The sequence below is a fragment of the Mauremys mutica genome, chromosome 3, assembly GCF_020497125.1.
Source record: "Mauremys mutica isolate MM-2020 ecotype Southern chromosome 3, ASM2049712v1, whole genome shotgun sequence".
In the NCBI taxonomy this organism is placed as follows: Eukaryota; Metazoa; Chordata; order Testudines; family Geoemydidae; genus Mauremys; species Mauremys mutica.
Genome location: NC_059074.1, coordinates 196,872,437 through 196,895,316, shown reverse-complemented (window position 1 = coordinate 196,895,316; position 22,880 = coordinate 196,872,437). Strand labels below are relative to the sequence as shown.

The 22,880-nt window shown below is 40.0% G+C and overlaps 1 protein-coding gene across 3 annotated transcripts in view; it reads right to left on the bottom strand.

The window, feature by feature from the left end:
- Positions 1 to 22,880, bottom strand: part of KIF16B (kinesin family member 16B) — a 196,937-nt gene that overhangs the window by 58,748 nt on the left and 115,309 nt on the right. For 2 of the 3 annotated variants that reach the window (XM_045010689.1, XM_045010688.1), the window contains exons 19-22: positions 21,057 to 22,415; positions 11,980 to 12,138; positions 11,030 to 11,135; positions 10,054 to 10,104 (exon numbers count right to left, since the gene is read on the bottom strand). In XM_045010689.1, the coding sequence (XP_044866624.1) occupies positions 10,054 to 10,104; positions 11,030 to 11,135; positions 11,980 to 12,138; positions 21,057 to 22,415 (1,675 nt within the window). Of the gene's footprint in view, positions 1 to 6,781; positions 9,205 to 10,053; positions 10,105 to 11,029; positions 11,136 to 11,979; positions 12,139 to 21,056; positions 22,416 to 22,880 lie in introns of those variants that run through there. The other variant, XM_045010687.1, reaches the window with a different exon arrangement.

Below are 22,880 nucleotides of genomic sequence, written 5' to 3'. Positions count from 1 at the left end.
GTTTTGCGTGCCAGTAATACTTGCTAAAAACGTTAAAGTGTCTCTTTCTACAAGTCTATAATATTTGAAATATTTGTCAACAAGCTGGGTTTTCAACTAAAGGATCTGCTTCCCGGGTCTGAGCTGTCTGCTTTGCATTGCTTCAGTGATACACAGCAGCTAAAAAGTCTGCTTAACCACCTCACTCAAGATGTACAGATAGAAACCCCACTGGGATGCATACAGCAACATTTCTCCTGGCATTAAGTATAGGAGATTGGCAGAATGACTCTGAGACCCAGCAAACCCAGGTTGCCAGAACAGCTGGGTCAGTGGACAGTCAGGGATAACAATGCAATCCTGAGACTACTCTAAATTATATCAGAAACCAGATCAGCCCCCAGGATCAAAGGAACAGCACAAATATCTTACAGCTATCTTATCCCCCACCCACCCCAAGATTATGTTGGCCACAGCTGAGAATCTAGCACTTAAGTTCTTCTTAAAGCATCAGAAGTAAGGAAAACAGATAAAATACAACATTCAAAGGACTCAGCCATACCAATAAAAAATGTAGGCAACTGATCATACCCTGATTATGGAACAATTTGTTTTAAAATAGTAAAGAAGATTCAGTTTCAAAAAGAGTCACTATGTCCTTTACTTATGATTTATTCCTAACCATAACTCTAGCTTCTCACCCCACTCCCAAAAATAATTTTTCAAAAATATTTTATTAAAAACTCCATGTTTATATTGATTGACCTTCTACGTATTAAAAAAAATCACATACTAATTATCTTAGGGCTTAATCCTTAATCCTTCTTTATGATAGGCAGACATACCATCATTAGACCTTATGAAAATGTCTGCACTACTAAAGGAATGTGTGCGATTAGATATCTGTCAGTGCATATCTGCATACTGGACAGAAGTATCAAGTTCTCATCTTAAGGAAGCCATAAACTATGGATTGGCAATTAGAAATATAAGAATTACAAAACACCCATAAAGTTCACTTTTTGTGACTTGCTTTTAAAACTATAAATCACTCAAATACAACCACATGACATACTTTGTTAAAAAGAACTAAATAAATCCTGATGATATGTTACAGGGTTTTGACATGTCCAACTTCTCCCACCCCAAACTATTATTAAGTATTACAATATATAATGTACTATAAACGAGTTATAGGCTATACCTGTATGTTTTCTATAAGTTTGCTTTAAGGATTTACAACATTGTGAAATGTAAGTGCCTATGACGAATCATGTTTAAGTAACAACTGGCTCACTAAGGGATCATGTAGATTCCTTTGTTTACTTTATAAGATTATAATTTATTCTTTTCCTATAGAAAAAACAGCATGTGGGCAGACAGTAGAATGAGTAAATGAATGTAGTTCCTGATAGTGTAACTGTGGTCCTGCAAGATGTGATGCAGACGGGTATTCCAAGTAAGTGTGTGCATGCCGGGTGCTCCGGAGCCAGAGACTTTTGCCTAGCAGTAGCTGTGGGGCAGTGCTTGCGCTTCATGCCTGTTGCCCCTCCCCTAGCTATATGAGGCAGTGCTGCCCCGACTCTCCTCAGTTCCTTTGCACTAAAAGTCCCAGGGGAAGACTCTGATGCAGAGGAGATGAAGGGTGGGTCATGGAATACACATCTCCAGCACATCTCGAAGAATCACTTCCTTGAGTGGATGCAGACGTATTCCAAGTAGATGACTAGTGAGCAGTAACCCCATCCGGAGGCAGAGCTCAGAGTCTACCTGAGTAAGGATTGCAGGGCTGCTCTTCCAACATTAGCATCTGCTCTGGAAGAAGCAGTGATCACATAAGGTTCCCTAAATGCATGTATGGACGGCCACGTGGAAGAGTCATGGGAGGCTGAACTGACAGAGCGAGGAGGTCCAACATCAAGCACTGTTTTGGCCACTCTGGGGCAATCAGGATGAGCCTGGCTTTATCTGCCTTGAGCTTGGTGATGACCTGAGGAATGATCAGGATAGGAGGGAATGTGTACAGAAGAGTTGACTGCCAGCTGTAGTAGAAAGTGTCAGAGGGCGCCCAGGCTGAGCTCCTCCAAAGAGCAGAATAGGTGACACTTCCTGTTTGCCCTCATTGTGACAAGATAGATCATGGGGATGCCTCATGTTGCGAAAACTATCTGAAGGACCCACCTTCAGAGACCATTGGTGGGTCAGGGAGAAAAACCTGTTGAGATGATCTGCGAGGTGGTTCTAGATCCCTGGTAAGTGGACAGCTATTGGGCGACGTCGTCTTCAATGCCTAACTGCCACAGGTTTATCGCCTCAAGACGAAGTGATCTGGAGTGGGCTCCTCTTTGTCTGTTCACATAGTACGTTGGAGTGGCATTGTTGGTGAGTATGTGAACCACTGAATGCCTGATACAGTCCCAGAAGGTAGGACATGCATTGTGGATGACCCAAAACTCCAGCACACTGATGTGGAGCAAGGTTTTCTGTTTCGACCAGAGGCTTTGCACCCTCAACAGGTCCAGATGTGACTCTCAACCCCAAGGGATGTCTTGATAACCACTGACTTGGCTGGAGAGGACCAAACAAAGGGGACCCTATGGCACACATTGAGTGGGGACTGTTACAAGCGCAGGGGCTCCAGGGCTAATGGAGAAAGGTGACTCAACCTGTCCAGAGAATGCAGGGCAGGGCGGTAAACCATCCTGAGCCACATCTGAAGAGGCAAAGATACAACCTGGAAAGTTGGACCACCTGGGTGCAAGCTGATATGTGGCCCAACAGGCTGTCATGGAGGGCTATGATTGCAGACTGAGACACAGCTGTCGAATCGCCTGGAAGCAGTCAGTCAGAAGGAATGCTCTCGACCTCATGGAATCTAACAGGGCCCCAGTGAACTCTATTTGTTGAGTGGGAACCAAAGTCGACTTCACAGTGTTTAGAATGACTCCCAAATGGTCGAGTAAAGGTAGCATGATGTCAATGTGGGCAAGAACCTCCTCTCTGAAGCACTGTTCAGCAACCAGTCATCGAACTAGGGGAAGATATGGCTTCCCTTCCCTCTTGCGGTGCGCAACAACCACTGCCATGCATTCGGTGAAGACTCAGGGGGGCAGAAGAGAAGCCAAATAAGAGAACGACATACTTAAAGTGGTGGTCTCTTACCACGAAGCAAAGAAACTTCCTGTGACTTGGTAGGATGGCCATATGAAAGTAAGAGTCCTGAAGGTCCCGAGGGATGAATTAGCCATTCTGAGACAATTAGTCCTGAAGGTCCCGAGGGATGAATTAGCGGGGAGAACAGCTGATAGAGTGACCATGAGCAACCTCACATATTTGATTAATTTGAGTCCACAGAGGTCGAGGATGAACTTCATCCTGCCCTTGGATTTTGGTATCAGTAAACACCAGGAGTAGAACCCAGGACCCCATTGTTCTTGTGGAACCTCCTCCACTGCTTCCAACATTAGCAGACAGCTGACCTGCTCAAAGAGCAATGTCTCATGAGAGGGGTCCCTGAAGAGGAACAGGGAAGGGGGAGGGGCATGGAAAGGAACCTGATTTGACAGGGTCTACGGACCCAAAGGTCTGAGGTTATTGAGACCCAGGCATTGTAAAAGTGGGCCAGTCTGTCCCAAAAGGAACGGGGGGTCAGCACGGGAGGAAGAACAACTGGAACAGTGCTCTGAACCAACAAGTCAAAATGGGCACTTAGCAGGCACCAAGGGAGGTGGCGCAGACCATCGAGGCCTTGTCCGAACACAAGGTTCAGCCATTGAAAGGTAGGTCAATCATTTGCTGGATATCCAGCATGATCCCAGAGTTCTAGAGCCAGGAAGCCCTCCTCATAATAATCACCGAGACCATCACCTGGCCAAAGTGTCTGCTACATCAAGGGCAGATTGCAGAGATATTTTAGTCACCAAGCAGCACTCAGTGACAAATGCCTGAAATTCATCATGGTGCTGGGACGGGGACCTCCATCCCAGCCTCGGGGCACATGCCAACCCTGGCAGCTGTACTGATCTCCTGGTAACCTTCGGAACTCCTCTGGTGAAGTGGGAGCAGGATGACAAAGATCCTGACTCTGAAACAGAGTCTGGGGGCCTCGGAGACATGGGGGGAGCAACTCCAGATGGAGCCAATAGGCGAGCCGACTCATCCAGGATCCAGAAAGAGGTTGGAATCATCGCTCCTGATGCAGTTGACACCACTGGAAAAATTTTGGTGTCGCAGGCATGGTCGGTCCTGGTGCAATCACTGGTACCAGACTGCCTTGATGTTGGGGGCAACAACAACTTCCATGGAACCATCTGCAGCGTCAATTGCGTCAGTGCTAAGGAAGGGCCTGGTTTTGAAGAACCTTTTATTGTCTCCGGTACCATGTCCCTACCAACCCCGGGGAGGGGTGCTTTTTTGGTGTGGTGCCGAAGGGCCCAAGAGTTCAGTGGCATGCTCCAATTGGGATGCCACTGCGGGTGCTAGCCTCATGAAGTCTTGGACCAGCTGCGTAGACAGGACCGAAAGGCAGAGTAGGTCCACTGTAGCCAGGTATGACAACAGCACAGACACTGTCGATGCCGGCACCATTCTCATTGGTACCGGACTCCCCGGATGCCGGAGGCAAGAACTGAAGTCAACAGTAAGGGATGTTCATCCTCCCTACCTTGTACCAAGGGAGGGTCAGAGGATGCCACACCATCCCATGTGCCAGAGCCAGTCCCATGAGAGTAAACACTATTCTTAGGGGAGGTAGAAGAGTCACCCTGGGACCTGGAACGCTCACGATTGGTCTTATGAGCCCTCTTTTTTGGCATCAACGATGGAGAAAGACTCCTGCACCTCTTTGGAGGCAGAAGCACTTTCTGAGCTGGAGGGCGATCTGTGGCCTGAGGAGGCCTCAGTACCAAGTCAGGCCTCATGGTCTTTTTAAGCAGGTGCTGCTTCAGGCAAAGTTCCCGTGCCACCTGAGTCCTCTTTCTGAATGATCTACAGATCAAACAGTGCTCTTTAAGGTGGGCTTTGCCTAAGGCAGACCAAGCACCTTGTGTGGGCATCACTGTTGGAAATCACCACTCCGCACAAAGGGCAATGCTTGAACTCCAGCGAGGGCATCGCTGGGGAGCACTACCTCTACCATTATTCTATAGTCTATAACTTTTACTTTAACACTTAACTAAACTAATAACTATGTACACTAAAACTAGGCTACGAGGATGAATTGCAAGGTGGTGAAACCACCATCACACAGAGCTCTGACTCAAGCTGACAGGCAGTCAGAAGGAACTGGGGTGGGGAGTGTCAGGGCGGTGCTGCCTCATGTAGCCAAGGGACAGGCTACAGGCATGACTCCCCTTACCACCCCACTCCCCGGTACTGCTAAGAAAAAGTCTCTGGCTCCAGAACATGCGGTGCGCACATACTTACTTGAATACATGTCTGCATCTAGTCAAAGAAGAATTTATGGAGCTTCTGCACCTTAAAAGGAGAAAACATTAGAAGAGGCTCTGCAGTATTTAAGATGGAGTTTTATGACGTAAAAGCCAAGTGTTATTAAAATTAATGAGCAGAATGTTAGCACCCAATGATTTTAACATTTAAATTGTCTCCCTTTAAGAAACGAGCCAAAAATTAAAGCCTTAGAGGGTTGGCAGGCAATCTCCAGACTACCAACGCAATGATTTTTGGAAACTGTGTACACGTGCGTGCACGCGCACACACACACACACACACACACACACACACTCATCCATAGGGTTACGAGGAGATAATACACATCCTATGGGGTTGAATACACTCTAATCCATGTACAATACTAGAGTAAAGCTAATAGATACGACAAACATGAATCTTGGAATCCAACCAATCACCACTACTAAGTGGATGAGATCTCTGGTATCAGGAGGCAAGAGATACTCATTTAGGTAGTTAAGAGTCCTCTGAAGGAGGGCGCCATTCAGATGGCAAGAGTGAGGAAGACACTAACTGGAGCTTTCTGGTGAAGCTAGGTTAAAAGATGGCAGGGGTAAAAATCGGCAGCACAGAAGAGAAGGATGAATATAGTACTAGTAAGAGCAGAGAGTGGTTGTTTGTGTATAGATTCTGAACCATTCATCATATCAAACACATACATTTTAAATTTGTTTGCCTTTTCAGGAAGCTGTGTGCTCAATATACTACACAGACCCATACAAAGCAAAAAAGAAACTAATATGGGATGAAGAGAAGATGGGTACATATTAGGGCTGTCAATTAATCGCAGGTAACTCATGCAATTATCTCAAAAAAATTAATCATGATTAATCACACTGTTAAACAGTAGAATACCAATTGAAATTTATTAAATATTTTGGATGTTTTGAAAATGTAGAAAATATATGGATTTCTATTACAACACAGGAATACAAAGTATACAGTGCTCACTTTATATTATTTTTATTACAAATATTTGCACTGTAAAAATGATAAAGAAATAGTATTTTTGAATTCACCTCATACAAGTATCGTAGTGCAATCTTTTTATCATGAAAGTGTAATTTACAAATGTAGATTTTTTTTATTATATAACTGCACTCAAAAAACAAAACAATGTAAAACTTTAGAGCCTACAAGTCCACTCAGTTCTACTTCTTGTTCAGCCAATTGCTAAGACATACAAATTTGTTTACATTTACGGGAGATCTGCTGCTTCCTTTTTATTTACAATGTCACCTGAAAGTGAGAACAGGCATTCGCATGGCACTTTTGTAGCTGGCATTGCAAGGTATTTATGTGCCAGATATACTAAACACTTGTATGCCCCTTCATGCTTTGGCGATTTTTTTAATCGTGCGATTAATCGTGATTTTTTTCATCACAATTAAAAAAATTCATCGCTTGACAGCCTTAGTATGTACCCTGTGGTATTCTCTACAAGACTCAAAGAAAGGTCCTAAATTTACTCTTTTGCTTACTGTCTAATAGCAGTGATAAAAAGTATATCAATATCCATTAGCCTGTCTACTTTTGTTGTATCTAAGATGTATCTGGATTTCTATGCCTAGTCAAATACATAATTAGCCAAATGGCTTCTTCATATGAACTGAACGTTATTTTCCAGATTTCCAATGGAACATTTAAATTGTCTTGAAAAAAAGATGGAATAAGTGTCAGCTGAGTATTTGTTTCTTTTGTATGGGGTTTAGAAAAACCAATCCCTGAATCAGATCCAACCTTGCTCATTTTAGAAAAAACAAGTTGAATTCTTGTTAAATTCTCTTTGTCTAGGACAACCACACATCGAAGTTCATTCAAACAGTATAACTGAATTTTGTCAAACTGGGACCACTGAGGTAAAGTGTACAAAAAACTAGGAACAGGATAGAAAACCCTATCTTCCTTCATGAGTCCTATATGAGTAGTTGTAAGAACTAGTGATCTGTAGGTCATTTGTTTAAAATGGTCTTCTATCTTCACTGTGGTATAGAGCAATACATGAACATCTCCTAAAGGGGGTTTATTAGTTTCCATGTTTTCATGAACTAAGTACACCAAGTCAGCTAAGGCATTCCGGAATTTGCAGGACAACCGTACTCCACTTGCAAAATCTAAGTCAGTGACTTCTGATGTCCAGCGAAGTGACAGCTGTAACAAATCACCTTTCAACAGCTGGTGATTTAAACAAGCATCATCATCTGATGTCGTAATCAAAATACTCAGTATATCATGGCATATTCTCTGCGTGAAGTCTTTGTTATAGGTAAATATTGTGAGTAAACTATCTTCAGTACAGCATACAAGTCTAACACTCTGTCCAGCAAAACCAACTTCAATTTCTCTTATTGTGGTGATTGGAAGAACGTGAAAAATTGCCAAGGAATCCTGACAGCTGTCTTCTTGGTTGACTGATGAAACAACAGCATACAAAATGGAGCTGAACAAAAGCAAACAAGCCGGCTCTGGATCAGGTTTCTTGCAATTGCCAACAGCAAGCCAGTATACACCTTTTAATTGATCCATCCTGGCACAAACTTGTGGTAAGGCACAGATCACATACTCCAGTAGTCTTTCAAGAGAACAGACTTGAAGTTTCAGTAGTTCATCTGGAAAATGCACAAGTTTTTGCTTTAACACTAAACTCTTTTTCATTTCTTCATTTCTATACCAGTACATAGATCCTTCAGAAGAATCTCGTGCATGCATGGTTGAGATTTTTGAGGATACACACTGAACCTCCTGCCAACAAAGAATATTGTGTTCTGACTGAATGCTGCTATCAACATGTGCTTTGTCCTCATTAATGGAGTGAGGCGTAGCCTTCTTCATATCCGATTTGAATGGCACATTTATATGTAATATTTTTACAAATGGCAAATTTTTCAGCAATGATACCACTTGTGCACATCTCTCACTTCTATCACACAGATTGCCCAGCTCCTTTATTTGTTTAATAATTTGGGCACTATTGAGCAAACTACTACTAGTGTCTTTGTAAAGACAAGAGAGCTTGCTGAAAAGATAGCCCAAGCCATAGCTCTGTTCTGTTCTCACATCTGAACATGACGCTTCTGATTTTGGGGAGATTATTTTGCTAATATCCAGGTCTTCCTCAACTGGCTGCTGAGAAATAGGAAATTGGTCTGGAATTGCGCGATACACTGTGTTACATGGATTGTTCTCTTTGGGTGCTATTTCAGAAAGTATACTGGACTGAGAGAGAATTAAGCAAGATGTGCTGCTAACGCTAACCTGCTCATTCCCACAGTCTAAAGGTTCTGAGCTAGAGAGATGTTGTGAATGGGAACAATCAAATTCAGTCCTTGTGGGGTCCCCATTCTGAGAAGTAATTTTTGAATATTCAGGATTATTGAGATTCATCATTTTATATTGCAAATGCTCCACTTTGCCCATATCATGATTATGTGGAGAAGTGAATGTAACATTTTTACAATGAATTTTCTCCCCATTAAAAATGTTAGTATTTCTAGGGTGATTCAGTTCACATTCAGCATCATATAGGCAATCAAAGCAATGCATTTCCGACTGGTTCTTTTCATTCCCAACTCCCTTTTGTAATGGAGAGAGGTAACAGATTTGTTCAGGAATAGAAAATAAGCTCCACATCTCTGGACATTTGGGGTGTCTTTTGAGGTCTGCTATGGTTGTATCTTCTCCAGCCAAGTTAGAGCCAATATCATCATCTTTAAAGTCATAAGGGAGGCTGTAATGTAGCTGCCAAGGTCGTCTTTTCTGTTTAAAAAGTCAAAATAGGGAAATGGAAGCACCTTTTGCTTTGAAAATGTCTTGAATTCAGGTTTAATTTTAATTAGGTTTGTGCATTCATTTACAAGTAATCAAAAACTGTGAAACCAAATCCAAGTAGACTGATTGAGGTCTGATTCAGGAACAATCTTTATGTCTTTACCCCATACCCATCATTTGTATGTGTACAGTATCCATTTCACGTTGTCTAGTACTGCTTTTGGTTTCCCCAAAAGAATCAGAATGTTCATAGGATAACAAATTTTCTATATGCTTTTAACAAATTTCAAGATCTTAACCAGGATAAGAAAAATGAGGAAAGAACTAGGGGGAAAAATGTGATATTGCCAAATAAAACATTATAGTCCTACAACACTTAGTGGTAAAATACTTTCAGATTGTCTAACATTAAACCTCCAGGACATGTTCACAAATATTTGCACTGTAGTACTGCTAGTATTCTGAATGCTCTGACGGTAATGAGACAATTGGGAATCAGACATGTTAGAGCGTACTTTGATTAGAAATAATAATTTTGTTCCTGATCTTAAATTGTTTTTGTCCTATAGATCTAGGAAAGGGATACTGTTCCAAATAAAGAATTATGAAAAAAAAATCCTTCACCACAAAAATATGCTATTTAAATAAAGCAAGAACTGTACCCAACATGCAAGATTCCATTTATTTTTTGCCTGAAAAAGAGCTTGACTTCTCTATTAGCTATTAATCTTACTGTAAATTTGAAATTCTAATTATGCAGCTAAACATTAAGAACTTTAATTACTGAGCATGCCATAATTTAAGACAACCATTTCATTCTGACGAATTATAACCTACCTCATACTTCAACTTGCGTTGAACAGAACCATTATGAAGCATTTCATTATCCTAAGAACCAAAAAGGTACATGTGATTAAAAAAAAGTTTCCTTGTTATAAAAGTTGAACTATTTATACCAACACAGACCTAAAGTAATCAGCTTAACTGTCAAAAATATGCATCATCATCTACTGCTGTTTGCTAAGATACTGCCTTACAGCTGAATTAAACTATTCCGTTTTCCAATTAGGAAAAAGGGAATTTTAACAAGAATAGCTTGTTCATTTTTAAGCATGTATTATTAAAAATATTCAGTATTCATTTCGATGGAACTTTATGTTTTCATCAACAGAAGCATAATAAAAGGCAGAGGGAGTAAAAAACTCTTCACATTAATTTGGAAAAGTTAAAGGCTTTGGTGCCATTTAGAGAATATCTTCATTGAGTGCTACATATCTGAGAAGAAACTTAGATTAAGATGCAGTTCACTGAAAATAACCACAATGCAGGACAACATGGAAATATTGGGTGAAATCCCAGCCCCATTGAAGTCAATGGCAAAACTCCCATTGACTTTGATGGAGAGGTAGAGGTAGAGGTAGAGGTAGAGGTAGAGGTGTGTGTGTGTGTGTGTGTGTGTGTGTGTGTAAAAAAGACTCTACGATGCACTAGCATGCTGTGCATTAAGTAGCTATGTACACCCTGCTGCTATGTACAAGTTCCATAGAATGCCTTGATATACTGCTGTTTGAAACTAAAGTATTTCAACCCTTAGACGACTTAATGTCAGCATATAAAACTAAATTCCTTAAAAATAATTTGAAACATGTTTGTTCTGCTCTTCACAAATAAAATACAGCCACTCTTTTTATATTATTTGATAAACTAAACTTACATTAATACAGAGAAAACATGAGGAGTGTGAATAAAGGAATTAAACCAATGATTTTGAAGGTATCTTTAAAAGTGATGTTTCATAGCAAACTCTGCTCACCTTTAAAATTTCTGTAGACTGAGACAGGCCCATACTGTTATTTTCAGATGTGTGGTGAATATTCTGAAGACGCCTTTCCACTTCTTCTTCAATTAATGCATTTATTCTTTTAAAAAATGAACAGACATACAATAAAAAAATTATTCTTAAGACAATCAATACAGGTATTTTAAAGTGTTCTTTGAATAGTTTATTCATCTTAAGCATTGTATATATTTTAAATATAAGAACATTGTGGACAGACTTTACTGGCCCCCAAAAAAAGTTATGATTTTTTTCACCAGTTTTTCTTTAACTTAAAAAGGCCAAAGAATTAATAACTGGCAATTAGTGGACCCTTGGTTAAGTATCTAATAAATGTTTCTCTCCATTTACATGTTGCCTTTGTATTTTACATTTTTTTAACCTAACAGTTCCCTTTCATGACTTTGCCAACACACACACTATAAATAAGCAGACTAACAATATTTTGGCCTGCAGACACAGTGAAAGTTTCAAAAGTCTATACTAATTATTATGTGCGTAAGTGTAAAATGAAATGAAAGAGAAAATAATGGAATTAATTTGTGTAATGTTTTGCTATTCTGCTTCCCTTAATATAATTTTATTTGTCACTCTTAGTATGCAAAGGTGTAAGTCAAGCAGACATTTAAGCAAATCTAAACAATTAAATTTAGGAACAATTTAAAATAAATATAAGCCTAAAGTTTCTTCAGGTTCTATTCTAATACAGCATATATCTCACAGAAGCCTACTGATCATAAAAAACATTTCAAAGTGGTAAAGGCAGAGCATGTTTCTATCTAGATTGCAATTAAAGTACCATTTTGATATTTACTAAATAAAGATCAAATCTTGAAAACACTTATGCAGAGTTTGGAATGTTTCAGTGATACTTTAACACTATTGTTTAAAATCATATTAAGTCTGAATAAAATCAGTATATGTACCTGTCATCAACCAGTGGAATAAAATGAGACTGTGACTTTGTAGGGCTGGTAGGGGAATTGGTGAGAGAGAGTCTCTCCTCTACTGTTGCATGATACCCTTTTTGTACACCATCACCTTCATATATCTTCTGCTTCAGCTGTTGAATTTCCTGGTCCAGTCTATAAGTAGATTTTAAAATATATTTCAAAATCTATGTTGTTCAAAATAAGAAATATGTCCATCTGCAGTATTTTAAGTTCCCTACTTACAACACACTGTATCCCAAGAATATTTGCATACAGATAAGACTGGAGATAATTAGGTGGTGGTATAATTAAATCAGGATCTTACCCCCCTATGGTCTTTATGTCTGTAGTCATAGAAATACTAATAAATGTTCTTTTATTAATGCATATTTAGATAGGGAAGTATACACTTATCATTTGAAAACTAGACTAGAATAGAAGCATTTTAGCTCAATAAATCAACATCTGTAACTTTCAATGCAACTAATGTCTCAGCTAGCTCATTAAAGTTAGATTGATTCATAAGACTTGGCCTATTAGAACCACTTGAAAAACCTTACCTCATTTTAGAACTCCATCAATGATTTCAATTATTCTGCTGCTAGTCTGGAAAAATTGGTTGAACTCAAAAGACAATACTAGAGTCAGAAATGAAGAAAATCTAACAACATGACACAGAGTCCATTCACAAAAACACCCTAAAAATTGCATAATAATGTATGTAAATCCCATTATTTGTTCAGGCATCTTGTAATCTGGAAATGGACCATTTTAAAAACACCATACAGAGCTAGAATTTATTTTGAATGACTAATAGATCATTTTTCCCAAACACAAGTTTCCTCACATTCTCAAATATATTTAATATGTCATAAAAGCTGATTTATGCACATAAGAAGTCACTCACATTCTGGTTGAGTATTTTTCTCTGAAAATACTTTAGGCCTCAAGTATCACAAATAAAAACACTTCCTAGCATATTTATTGTTTTCATATAATAAATTTTAATTCAACTAAGTAATCTGCATCTTTCAGATGTATTGTAGTTTAGACTAAATTAGCTTGTATATTCCCATGGATTGGTTTGTGTAGCCTTCCCTGCTTATTGTACAACTTTTGTCTAAGGTAGCTCTTCTTTTTAACAACCTGTAATTTAAAAATAAAAAACACAAACATGAAAAAGATCAATCACTGTAAATGAAAGGGAAATTATACAAATTCTGATCTTTGCAGATATACATTATTTTATAGGTTCACAGTTTTCAGTCATATATCCTCAAATGTACAGTATTGAGTTTGCTCTACACCCGTGGTGGGCAACCTGTGGCCACTGACCAGGAATGGCAAACTGTGGCCACTGGGAGCTGCGGGGGCCCATGCCTGAAGACGGTCAATGGCAGCAAAATGTCTCGCGGCCCGCAATCAGATTATCCTGATAGGCCGCATGCAGCCTTCAGGCTACAGGTTGCTCACCAGTGCTCTATACACTCTGAGTTCAGAACAGAAAAATAAAAATGGGGAAGGAACGTAGTGGATTGGGGCCATGACAAATGAATTTCTATTTAACTTTTAAACAGAAGTATACCTCTAGCACCATGACCAGAAGCCACCAGTTCCTTTTGACCAGAAGATAACAAACCTATTCAGTGTGGGGAAAAATATGTGATACTCTGGCTGTATTAATCTTTCTAGATCCACTAACTCAAAAATAAAGCAGGCATTAGGGTGATGTGTTCTCTCTACTGCATTAGGGGTAAATGACAATACTGTACCAACTGAGACACAATTTTGTATGTATTTTAACCCTAGCACAAGTTCACTTGCTGTAACCATTGTTTGGCCATCTTTATTTTCCCGAAATATATATTTACAAATAGGTGACAGAATTTGGAATTAGAATTAATTTAGTAATAAGATATGAGAACTTGAGAAAAATAACATGTATCCAACTTCAAAGGACTGACAGCTCACTGCAAAGTGATCACTTATTCCTAGACTACTTTAACTGAAAACTGGACTAAACAGTTTTGTCTAGCTAATATAGATTTGAGCCTCTCCTTTCATCTCCTGATAGCCTGACGAAACAACATCACAGAGATCATATGCAGCAAGATGTCATAAAATAGACAATGCAAGACATTTTATTGCTGGTTGGGATTTAGACAGCATTTGAAGCTGCTGAAAAACAAACAAATGACAATATCTACTAAACAATAAAAAACAAAAACATTGTGTGTGGCGCATGTATGTTTATAATTTATTATGCATTACGGTCCAACACCTTCATTCAGGAATGGGAATCCATTTTACTATGTGCTGTTCTCTGAAAACCACAAACAAAATACAACATGAGTGTCCTGAAGAATTTAGAACCTTAAGATTAAACTAAGTAAGATTGTCTTACTCCATGAAGCTCAAGAGAAGTCAAAAACAGTATTTATGTATCTAGGCACATATATGGTTCATCACTGTACTGCATGTACCCCAATCAACTCAGTGGGCATGATATTTTTACTCAGACCACTTTATACCACCACCTCTGTGTTAAATAGTCTTAGAGAAGGAGGAGGAGTAAAACGACCCCTTTACATTGTCAACGTGGTTTAAAGTGGTGATAGTGCAAAGTGAATCAGGACCAGTATCTTCACTGAATCATCAAAACCTTCATATTACTAAACTAATGGAGAGAGTTTCAAAAAGTACACAAGTGATTTAAGGGAATCTGTGGTCCTAAATCTCTCCTTGGTTAACCATGTGATCTTGAAACTTATCTTGTTTTCCTTCTTCAACCAATCCCTTTCCTATGGTTTATTTCCCTCACTTGCAAGGTCTTCAGGGCAAGAACCATGTCTTTCTATTTTTTCTGCAACTCTTATTTGTAGCTAACTACAGATGTTATAGTAGTCAAGTTAAATACTTAATATATACAACTATTCTTACTATCCCCAAGGTAGGGACCATTTCTTCTGTAATGTATCTTGCACAATTTCTTCTGTAATGTATCTTGCACAATTTTGGGAACTGTTAAAATTATTTCTTGTTGTAAAGTTATTGCTTTTAGTATGCTCTGTAACTTCCAAGCAACCAGAAGGACATTACCTCTATCCCAGACAGGTTATTAGACATTTAACTATAGCAACCACCTCCAGTTATGAGGCAAAACTGGGCCTCAACTTGACATAAATAGTCTAATAAATATTCAGTACATTTGAGAATCATTTACAAAATCAGAATTCTAGGCAGAGATATAAAAGCTGTAGGCAACTATATATGCTTCATAAACCTGAGCTTAGCTGACTTCCATCTTAATCTGTATGTATATATTGACACACACCGTCAGGTGGCTTAATTGAATAATAAAACATCAGTGTTACTAAAACAAGTAGAATGTACGTAGCTACAGAATGCTCAGAAAACAACTGAATTACCCATGAACAAAAGATGGCTAGGGGATGTAAAAACACATCAATATTTAGTTCTTAGAAGAAAAACTATAAAGCAATATCAAACCGGTTAAATTACATATGCACCTACGGTAGCCTTCATAAACTGGTATCAAAGTAACTTCTTCCAGAGAAGAGGATGAAAAGGAACTCATTCTTTGAAATAATGATTTGAAAACAACAATAGAGAAGAGCCAATCAGTTTGGCTACAGGTAAATGTTTATCTGACCTATTCCATATGAATTATTTTCTAAGAAAGTAGCAGTGTAAAGTGTGGGAGAAAGGAGGATCAGATAATTAATTTGGGTTTCAAAGAATCAAATTTTCAAGACTCTCTCAAGAAACAGCCATTTTAAAGCCATGTTCTAAAGCTTTCCTTTTATCTCCAGACAATAATTATGGGTGTTTTTTTTAAATGCAGTAGTGCCCTTCTTCCACACAGTATGGGCCTGATGCATTGACTTTAATGGGATTTAATTCAGGCCCTAGATACTGTGAAACATTTCTCACTTTTTGAAAGGCAAAAATTTCCTTAGCTGAATTCACTATGTTTGACCTCTTCCATACTTCATGTAAGTGCTGGGGTATAGTCCCAGCCAACAGATGAAGACAGAATATTAGTAAGTCTATTGATGGCATCATTGTGACACTCTGTACCTCAAAGTAGCACCGTGGAACCTCCATATTCACCTCTGTGATATTATTATGTTTTGTACAAAGTATACCTTATGAGGTATCATTTTAAAAATCCTGATCTGCTGAACATTAATATCCCTGTATGGGAAGTTATGAAGTATTGCTATATGTGTGTTACTGCAACATGTTGTGAGGTTGGGAACACCCACAACCAACCTTTCAGTTACAACAAAGGAGTAACCATCAATAGCCAGATGGCGTTAATGGCTCATCAACACGCAATCCACTATCCCAGAGACTTCTCGGAGAAGGCACATACACCATTAGGGCAGACTAACCCACATCCCAGCCAAGATCTTTCCAGCAATCTGGAACAAAGTATACAAGAGAGACAGTGACATCATCACTTGGTCTCTCTCCCCCCATCTCAACACCTGGAAGCACGCCTGGAATACAAAGGCTTTGAACTGGGTACGTTTGATTTCAGATTGGAAGGCAGTCCCAGTTTATGTACTTATGTACTGACCTGCTTGTACCATCTGCCAGGGTGAAAAACGCTGCTTGAGTCAACTTTTGCTTAGACTAAACATTTAGGATTTAGAGTGCGTGTTTCTATTTTTATTTCTTAAGGTAACTATCTCTGACCTTTATGCCTACCACTTATGATCACATAAAATCTATCTTTCTATAGTAGTTAAACTTTTTGAATGTTCTGTCCTTACCAGTGAGTTGTCCAAAGTGTTTGGGAAAGTGCTGGTGCATTTCCACTTTCCTTTGACGAAGTGGCGAACTAAGTAATGAATGTACACTGGTCAGGCTTCTGACCAGTGCAACACAGTACAGTTCTGGATGCACGACTGGGGAGCTGGGAGGAAATTGGCTGGAGCCAATTGATGGTTTCTGAGTGGCTGGGAGATCATTCATGTAACTCAGCTGGGTGTGTCCCAGTCTGTGGATGTCTGTGCGAGTGTAGTGCCCTTCAGAGGCTTGTAGCTTGACATCAGTATCACAGTGTGAGTGGCAGCCCAGGTTGGTGGGTTTGGAGGCCTCAGCGGCCCTGTAGTCCAGATTGCACTCCGGTGACCCTGTCACAATCATCCCTTGCACATATCAAGAACAAATTGTGTCAAACCAACCTAATAGCTTTTTTTTGACAGGGTAACAAGCCTTCTGGATAGGGTGGAAGCAGTAGATATTGTAGATCTTGACTTTAGTAAGGTTTTAGATACTCTCTCGCATGACCTTCTCATGAACAAATTAGGGAAATACAACCTAGATGGAGATAGGTTGGTGGGTGCATAACTGGTTGGAAAACCATTCCCAGAGAGTAGTTATCAGTCAAGCTGGAAGGGCATATCAAGTAGATCCTACAGAGATGAGTTCTGGGTCCAGTTCTGTTCAATATCTTCATCAATGGTTTACAGAATGGCATAGAGTGTACACTTACAAAGTTTGAGAATGATACCAAGCTGGGAAGGGTTGCAAGTGCTTTGGAGGAGAGGATTAAAATTCAAGATGATCAGAGCATTTCTCCAGTTTATCCAGAAATAAATAAGATTAAATACAATAAGGACAAATGCAAAGTACTCCACTTAGGAAGGAACAATCAGCTGTACACATACAAAATGGAAAATGACAACCTAGGAAGAAGTACTGTGGAAAGGGATCTCGGGGTCACAGTGGATCACAAGATGAATATGAGACAACAGTGTAACACTGTTGCAAAAAAAAAGCAATCATCATTCTGGGATGTATTAGCAGGAGAGTTGTAAGCAAGACATGAGAAGTAATTCTTCTGCTCTACTCCATGCTGATTAGGCCTCTACTGGAGTATTATGTCCAGTTCTGGGCACCACATTTCAGGAGAGATGTGGACAAATTAGAGAAAGTCCAGAGAAGAGCAACAAAAATGATTAAAAGGTCTAAAAAACCTAATGACCTATGAAGGAAGACTGAAAAAAATGGGTTTGTTTAGTCTGGAAAAGAGAAGACTGAAAAGGGACATGATAACAGTTTTAAAGTACATAAGAGGTTATTACAAGGAGAAGGGAGAAAAAAATTTCTCCTTAACCCCTGAGGTTAGGACAAGAAGCAATGGGCCTAAATTGCAGCAAGGATGGTGTGGCATGCTGTGGCTCAAAACGGTATCCTGGCACCCCCATATTCACATGTCATATAATTAAGATATGTTTTGAATAAAGTATACCTCGTCGAGGTATCATTTTAAAAGTCTTGACCTGTTAAGCATTAATATCCTGTTGGATTGTATGCGCTATCATTGTATGGGAAGTTACAAAGTTTTGCTATGTGTGCGTTACAGAAATATGTTTTAAGGCTGGGAACACCCACAACCAGCCAGCAGGTACAACAATGGAGCAGCCAGATGCTGCTGATGGCCCATTAAAGGGAGTCCACACTCACGACAACTATCCTAGGAAATTCTCAGAGATAGCATGTGTAGACAATGGAGACTGCTTGACCCACGTTATAGCAAAGGCTCTAGAACAGGGATGGGCAAACTTTTTGGCCTGAGGGCCACATTGGGGATGCAAAACGGTATAGAGGGCCGGGTAGAGAAGGCTGTGCTTCCCCAAACAGCCTGGCCCCTGCCCCCTATCCAACCCCTCTCATTTCCGGCCCCTTGACTGCCCCCCCTCCAAACCTCCGACCTATCCAATCTCCCTGCTCCTTGTCCCCTAACAGCCCCCTTCTAGGACCCCCTGCCCCTACTTGCCCCATAGGACCCTACCCCCTATCCACCCTCCCCGCTCCCTGTCCCCTGACTGCCCCAACCCCTATCCACACCCCTGCCTCCTGACAGGCCCCCTGCGACTCCAACATTTATCCAACCCCCCACCCCGTTCCCCATCCCAACTGCCCTCCTAGAAACTCTGCCCCATCCAACCGCCCCCTGCTCCCCATCCCCTGGGATCCTCTGCCCCTTATCCAACCACCCAGCCCCAGCCACCTTACCATACTGCTCAGAGCAGCATATCTGGCCACCATGCCATCCAGCCGGAACCAGACATGCTGCCGCGCTGTCCTGCAGGACTGCACAGCCCTGCCATCCAGAGCACGGCGTGGCTGCAGGGGGAGCGGGAGGAGAGCAGGCGAGGGACAGCAGGGGAAGGGCCGGGGTCTAGCCTCCCTAGCCGGGAGCTCAAGGGCCGGGCAGGACAGTCCCGCGGGCCGGATGTGGCCCACGGGCCATAGTTTGCCCACCTCTGCTCTAGAAGAAGCTATAAAAGAGGGGAAGTGACATCATCACTTGGCTTCACTTCTCCCACACCTGGAAGCACATCTGGAGGACAAAGATCTGGAACAGGGAAGTGGTCCCAGGCTGGAAAGAAGAATCCCAGCCTGTGTATTAAGAAATTATACCATCTACCAGGTTCAAATCAGATTCAAATCCGGTCTAATTTATATAACTCAGTTTGCGATTTTACTTTTATTTCGTAGGTAACCAACTTTGAGCTGTATGCGTATTACTTATAATCACTTAAAATCTATCTTTCTGTAGTTAATAAATCTGTTTTATATTTTATCTAAAAACAGTGCATTTTGGTTAAAGTGTTTGGAAAATCTGCTCAGGAACAAAAACTGGTGCATGTCTTCTCCACATTGAGGGAGGGGCAGACTGGGTAATAAACTTATACTAGTCGGGCATCTGACCAGGGCAAGACGGTACAGCCCTGGGGTCCTAGGCTGCGGAACTGGGGGAATCAACTGGAGCCTCTCTATTGTTAGTTCATGAGTGAACTGAGAGAAACATTCATGTAAGTCAGCTGGGTGTGTCCCTGACTGTGCATGTCTGTGTAAAAACAGTACTTGACACAGGTTTGTGGCTTAGCAACAGCATCACAAAGTGATAGGAAGCCCAGGTTGGAGGGACAGAGGGCCCAGTGATACCCCAGTTCCAGGTTTCACCCCAGGAAGACCAGTCACAGGAAGTTTAGGTTGGACATTAGGAAAATCTTCCTGTCAGGGGAGTTAAACACTGGAATACGTTGCCTAGGGAGGCTGTGGAATCTCCATCATTGGAGATTTTTAATAGCAGGTTAGACAAACTCCTGTCAGGGATGGTTTAGATAATACTTAGTCATGCCATAAGTGCAGGGGACCGAAATAGATGACCTCTCTAGATGTCCTTCCAGTCCTACAATTCTATGAGTCTATGAATGTTGACTGGCTGGTGAGGGAATAAATTAGTTTTTTGTAGGAATCTTTCATTAGGGTGTTTCCAACATGAGCTTAGTCTTTGATTTTAGTCTTATAGTAAATTACCAAGTATTAAATACCATGTCTGTTTACTCTTAAGACAAAAAAGGTATGTAAGAGGATGTTAAGCCCTATCAAAGAATTACTGTTAGACATTTATCATACATATCAGTTCCCAACTTTTATATCATTTTACTTTGTCATAATAACTGGGTGCTTTCTGACTATTCTCCAGTTTTCAATTACAATGACTAAGTAGCCTTTAGTGAGTGCTGCCAAAAGCTATGCTTTATCCAATCAAGATGAGGTACCCAATACCATGACCGCATTCCTTCATTTATACTTTATTTAACTTGATTTCTAATTATTTTTAAAGATGGAAAGCAACATATATGAATGCATTTAAACCACTTATGATAATTGTTTCTGTATAAATATAGAATGCGTGGCTGGCCCCTTGCTCAGCTGAGCTTTCTGGACAGGAAAAAAACAAGTTCAAATAAGGAACTTAAATACTGTGATAACAGACACAAATACTCTGCTGCTGAAGAAAGAATAAGTAGCTGAACAGAACTTAATTGAAAAGCAAGAAATATAGGCTTTAGAATGAGTTCATAATTATACCCTCTCACTTCTGGGGACAACCACCTTACATGCAATGTGGAACTGGAATACTAAGAAAGAGAAGTCTCTTTTCTACAATCTAAAATATAGGCAACACACACTTCTTTGTGTACAGAGTCTATTAAATTGATGATCCCCATAATTCTCACCTTTCTCTATCCTGTTCCAGGGCTTTTTGTTCAGCTTCTAGACTAGCCTGCAGACCTGCCTGTTCACTGCAGCTGCTGTTGAGAATTGCAAGTTTTTGTTTTTGCTCTTCAATTTCAACCTCTATTGTGGAACTACGCTGCAGAGCAGAGTGTCTCCTTTCCAACTTAGCTACTGCTTGCTCCAGTGCCTCTCTCTGCTGTTTTTCCCTTGATTCGAGAATTTCTTTTTCTTTTTTCCGAACTTTTTCCTCCTGACGAACTATGTTGGCTGTAAATTCAAATGTTTCTTGGAGCTGCTGCAGCTCGTTAGTGCTGACTCTATATTGCGCAAGCTGTTCTTCTTTTTCTTCCATTTCTTTCTCAACTTGATAAAGAGTATTGTCTAACCCTAGCAGACCTCTATCAAGGACTTCAGAAGCTCTCTGTTTTTCTTCCAACAAAGCTGGCAAGTGATTATGCATCAGGTATTGAAGCTGGCGCTCTTTATATTGGAGCCTGTATTCTGCTGGCTTTATCTTGTCAAATTCTTCAACCATCAGTGCAGCATCCACAACGTTTTCATCATCTTTCTTGAGGAGGTTTAACCGTTCTTTGTGTGCATATTTTAAACGGTCCAGTGTTTCATGTTCATCTGCCACTTCCTTTTCTAGATGATCCCTTTGCAGAAATAAGTCTTTCTCCAAAATAGTCAATTGTTCTAACTGCTTTCTTTTAAAATCCATGAAATTATGCTGTGCTTTTTCTAATTCTTCACTGTCTTCGTCACCTTCAGATCTAGCTTCCTTGACCCTCAAGAGAGATTCTCTAATTTCTTCAAGTTCTCTTTTCTCTTCTTCAACCCTTTGCACATCCCCTCTCTTGAGTAGCTGTATCATAACCTGTTTCTCTCGAAGCTGTCCTTCTAGGTGAGCCACTTGCATCACCTGCTCCCTTTCTTGTTCTTCAAGCCTCTTTTTTTCTAATTCCAGCTTGATGCACTGTTCATCTTTTTCCTTTTTAAGTTTTTCTAGTTCTCTGAAAATCTGCATTTTCTCAACTTTTTCATTATTATTAAGTTCTTGCAAGCGTTGCAGTTCTTCTTTAACTCGAGCAAAAATTTCTTCCTGTTGTTTCGTTTTCTGAAATTCTATCTCCTGATGTTCTCGTAGTCTCTCTTCTTCAAATTTCTCTTTTTCAGCCAGCAAGTCTTTTAACCTGCTTTCAATGTGAACGCTTCGCCGTTTCAGGCTCTCTTCCTGTTTTCGTATTTCCAGTTGGACTATTTCTGTTTCCTTGCGCTGTGACTCCACCTCTTGCTGCATTCTTTCTAGTTCTGCCTTGTCAGATTTTTGTTTTTCTTCCATTTCTTCTATCAGTTTCCTAAAATAAAATATGTACAATATGTATATGAGATTAATACCTTCAAAACATTCCTTCCCTTTCCCTAATATGGTTAATATTTTCCTAAAAGTTAACAGGGTTTGGAAGAGGAGCTAAAAACACATACCAACTTGAATTGTTTTGTTTAAAGATACAATTTTATTTCAGTCTTTTTTGATTTGCCTCATGTTAGTAACATGCCTTCATAATTTAGTAGCTTATATTTAACTCAATTTCTGGAGAAAAATATAGTTATCAGATCCAAATTACTTCGAGCAAAGCTTTACCTGACAAGCAGATACACTACAGAATTGACATATACTGAACTATCATTAAATTATCTTTAAATTGTAGGTATATGAAATTACATTAAGTCAATTCATGTTAGTAGTAGAAGCACTACATGTTTAAACCACAACAACTCCATCCAATGCAATAATATTCATTAAATACACACTGCATGAC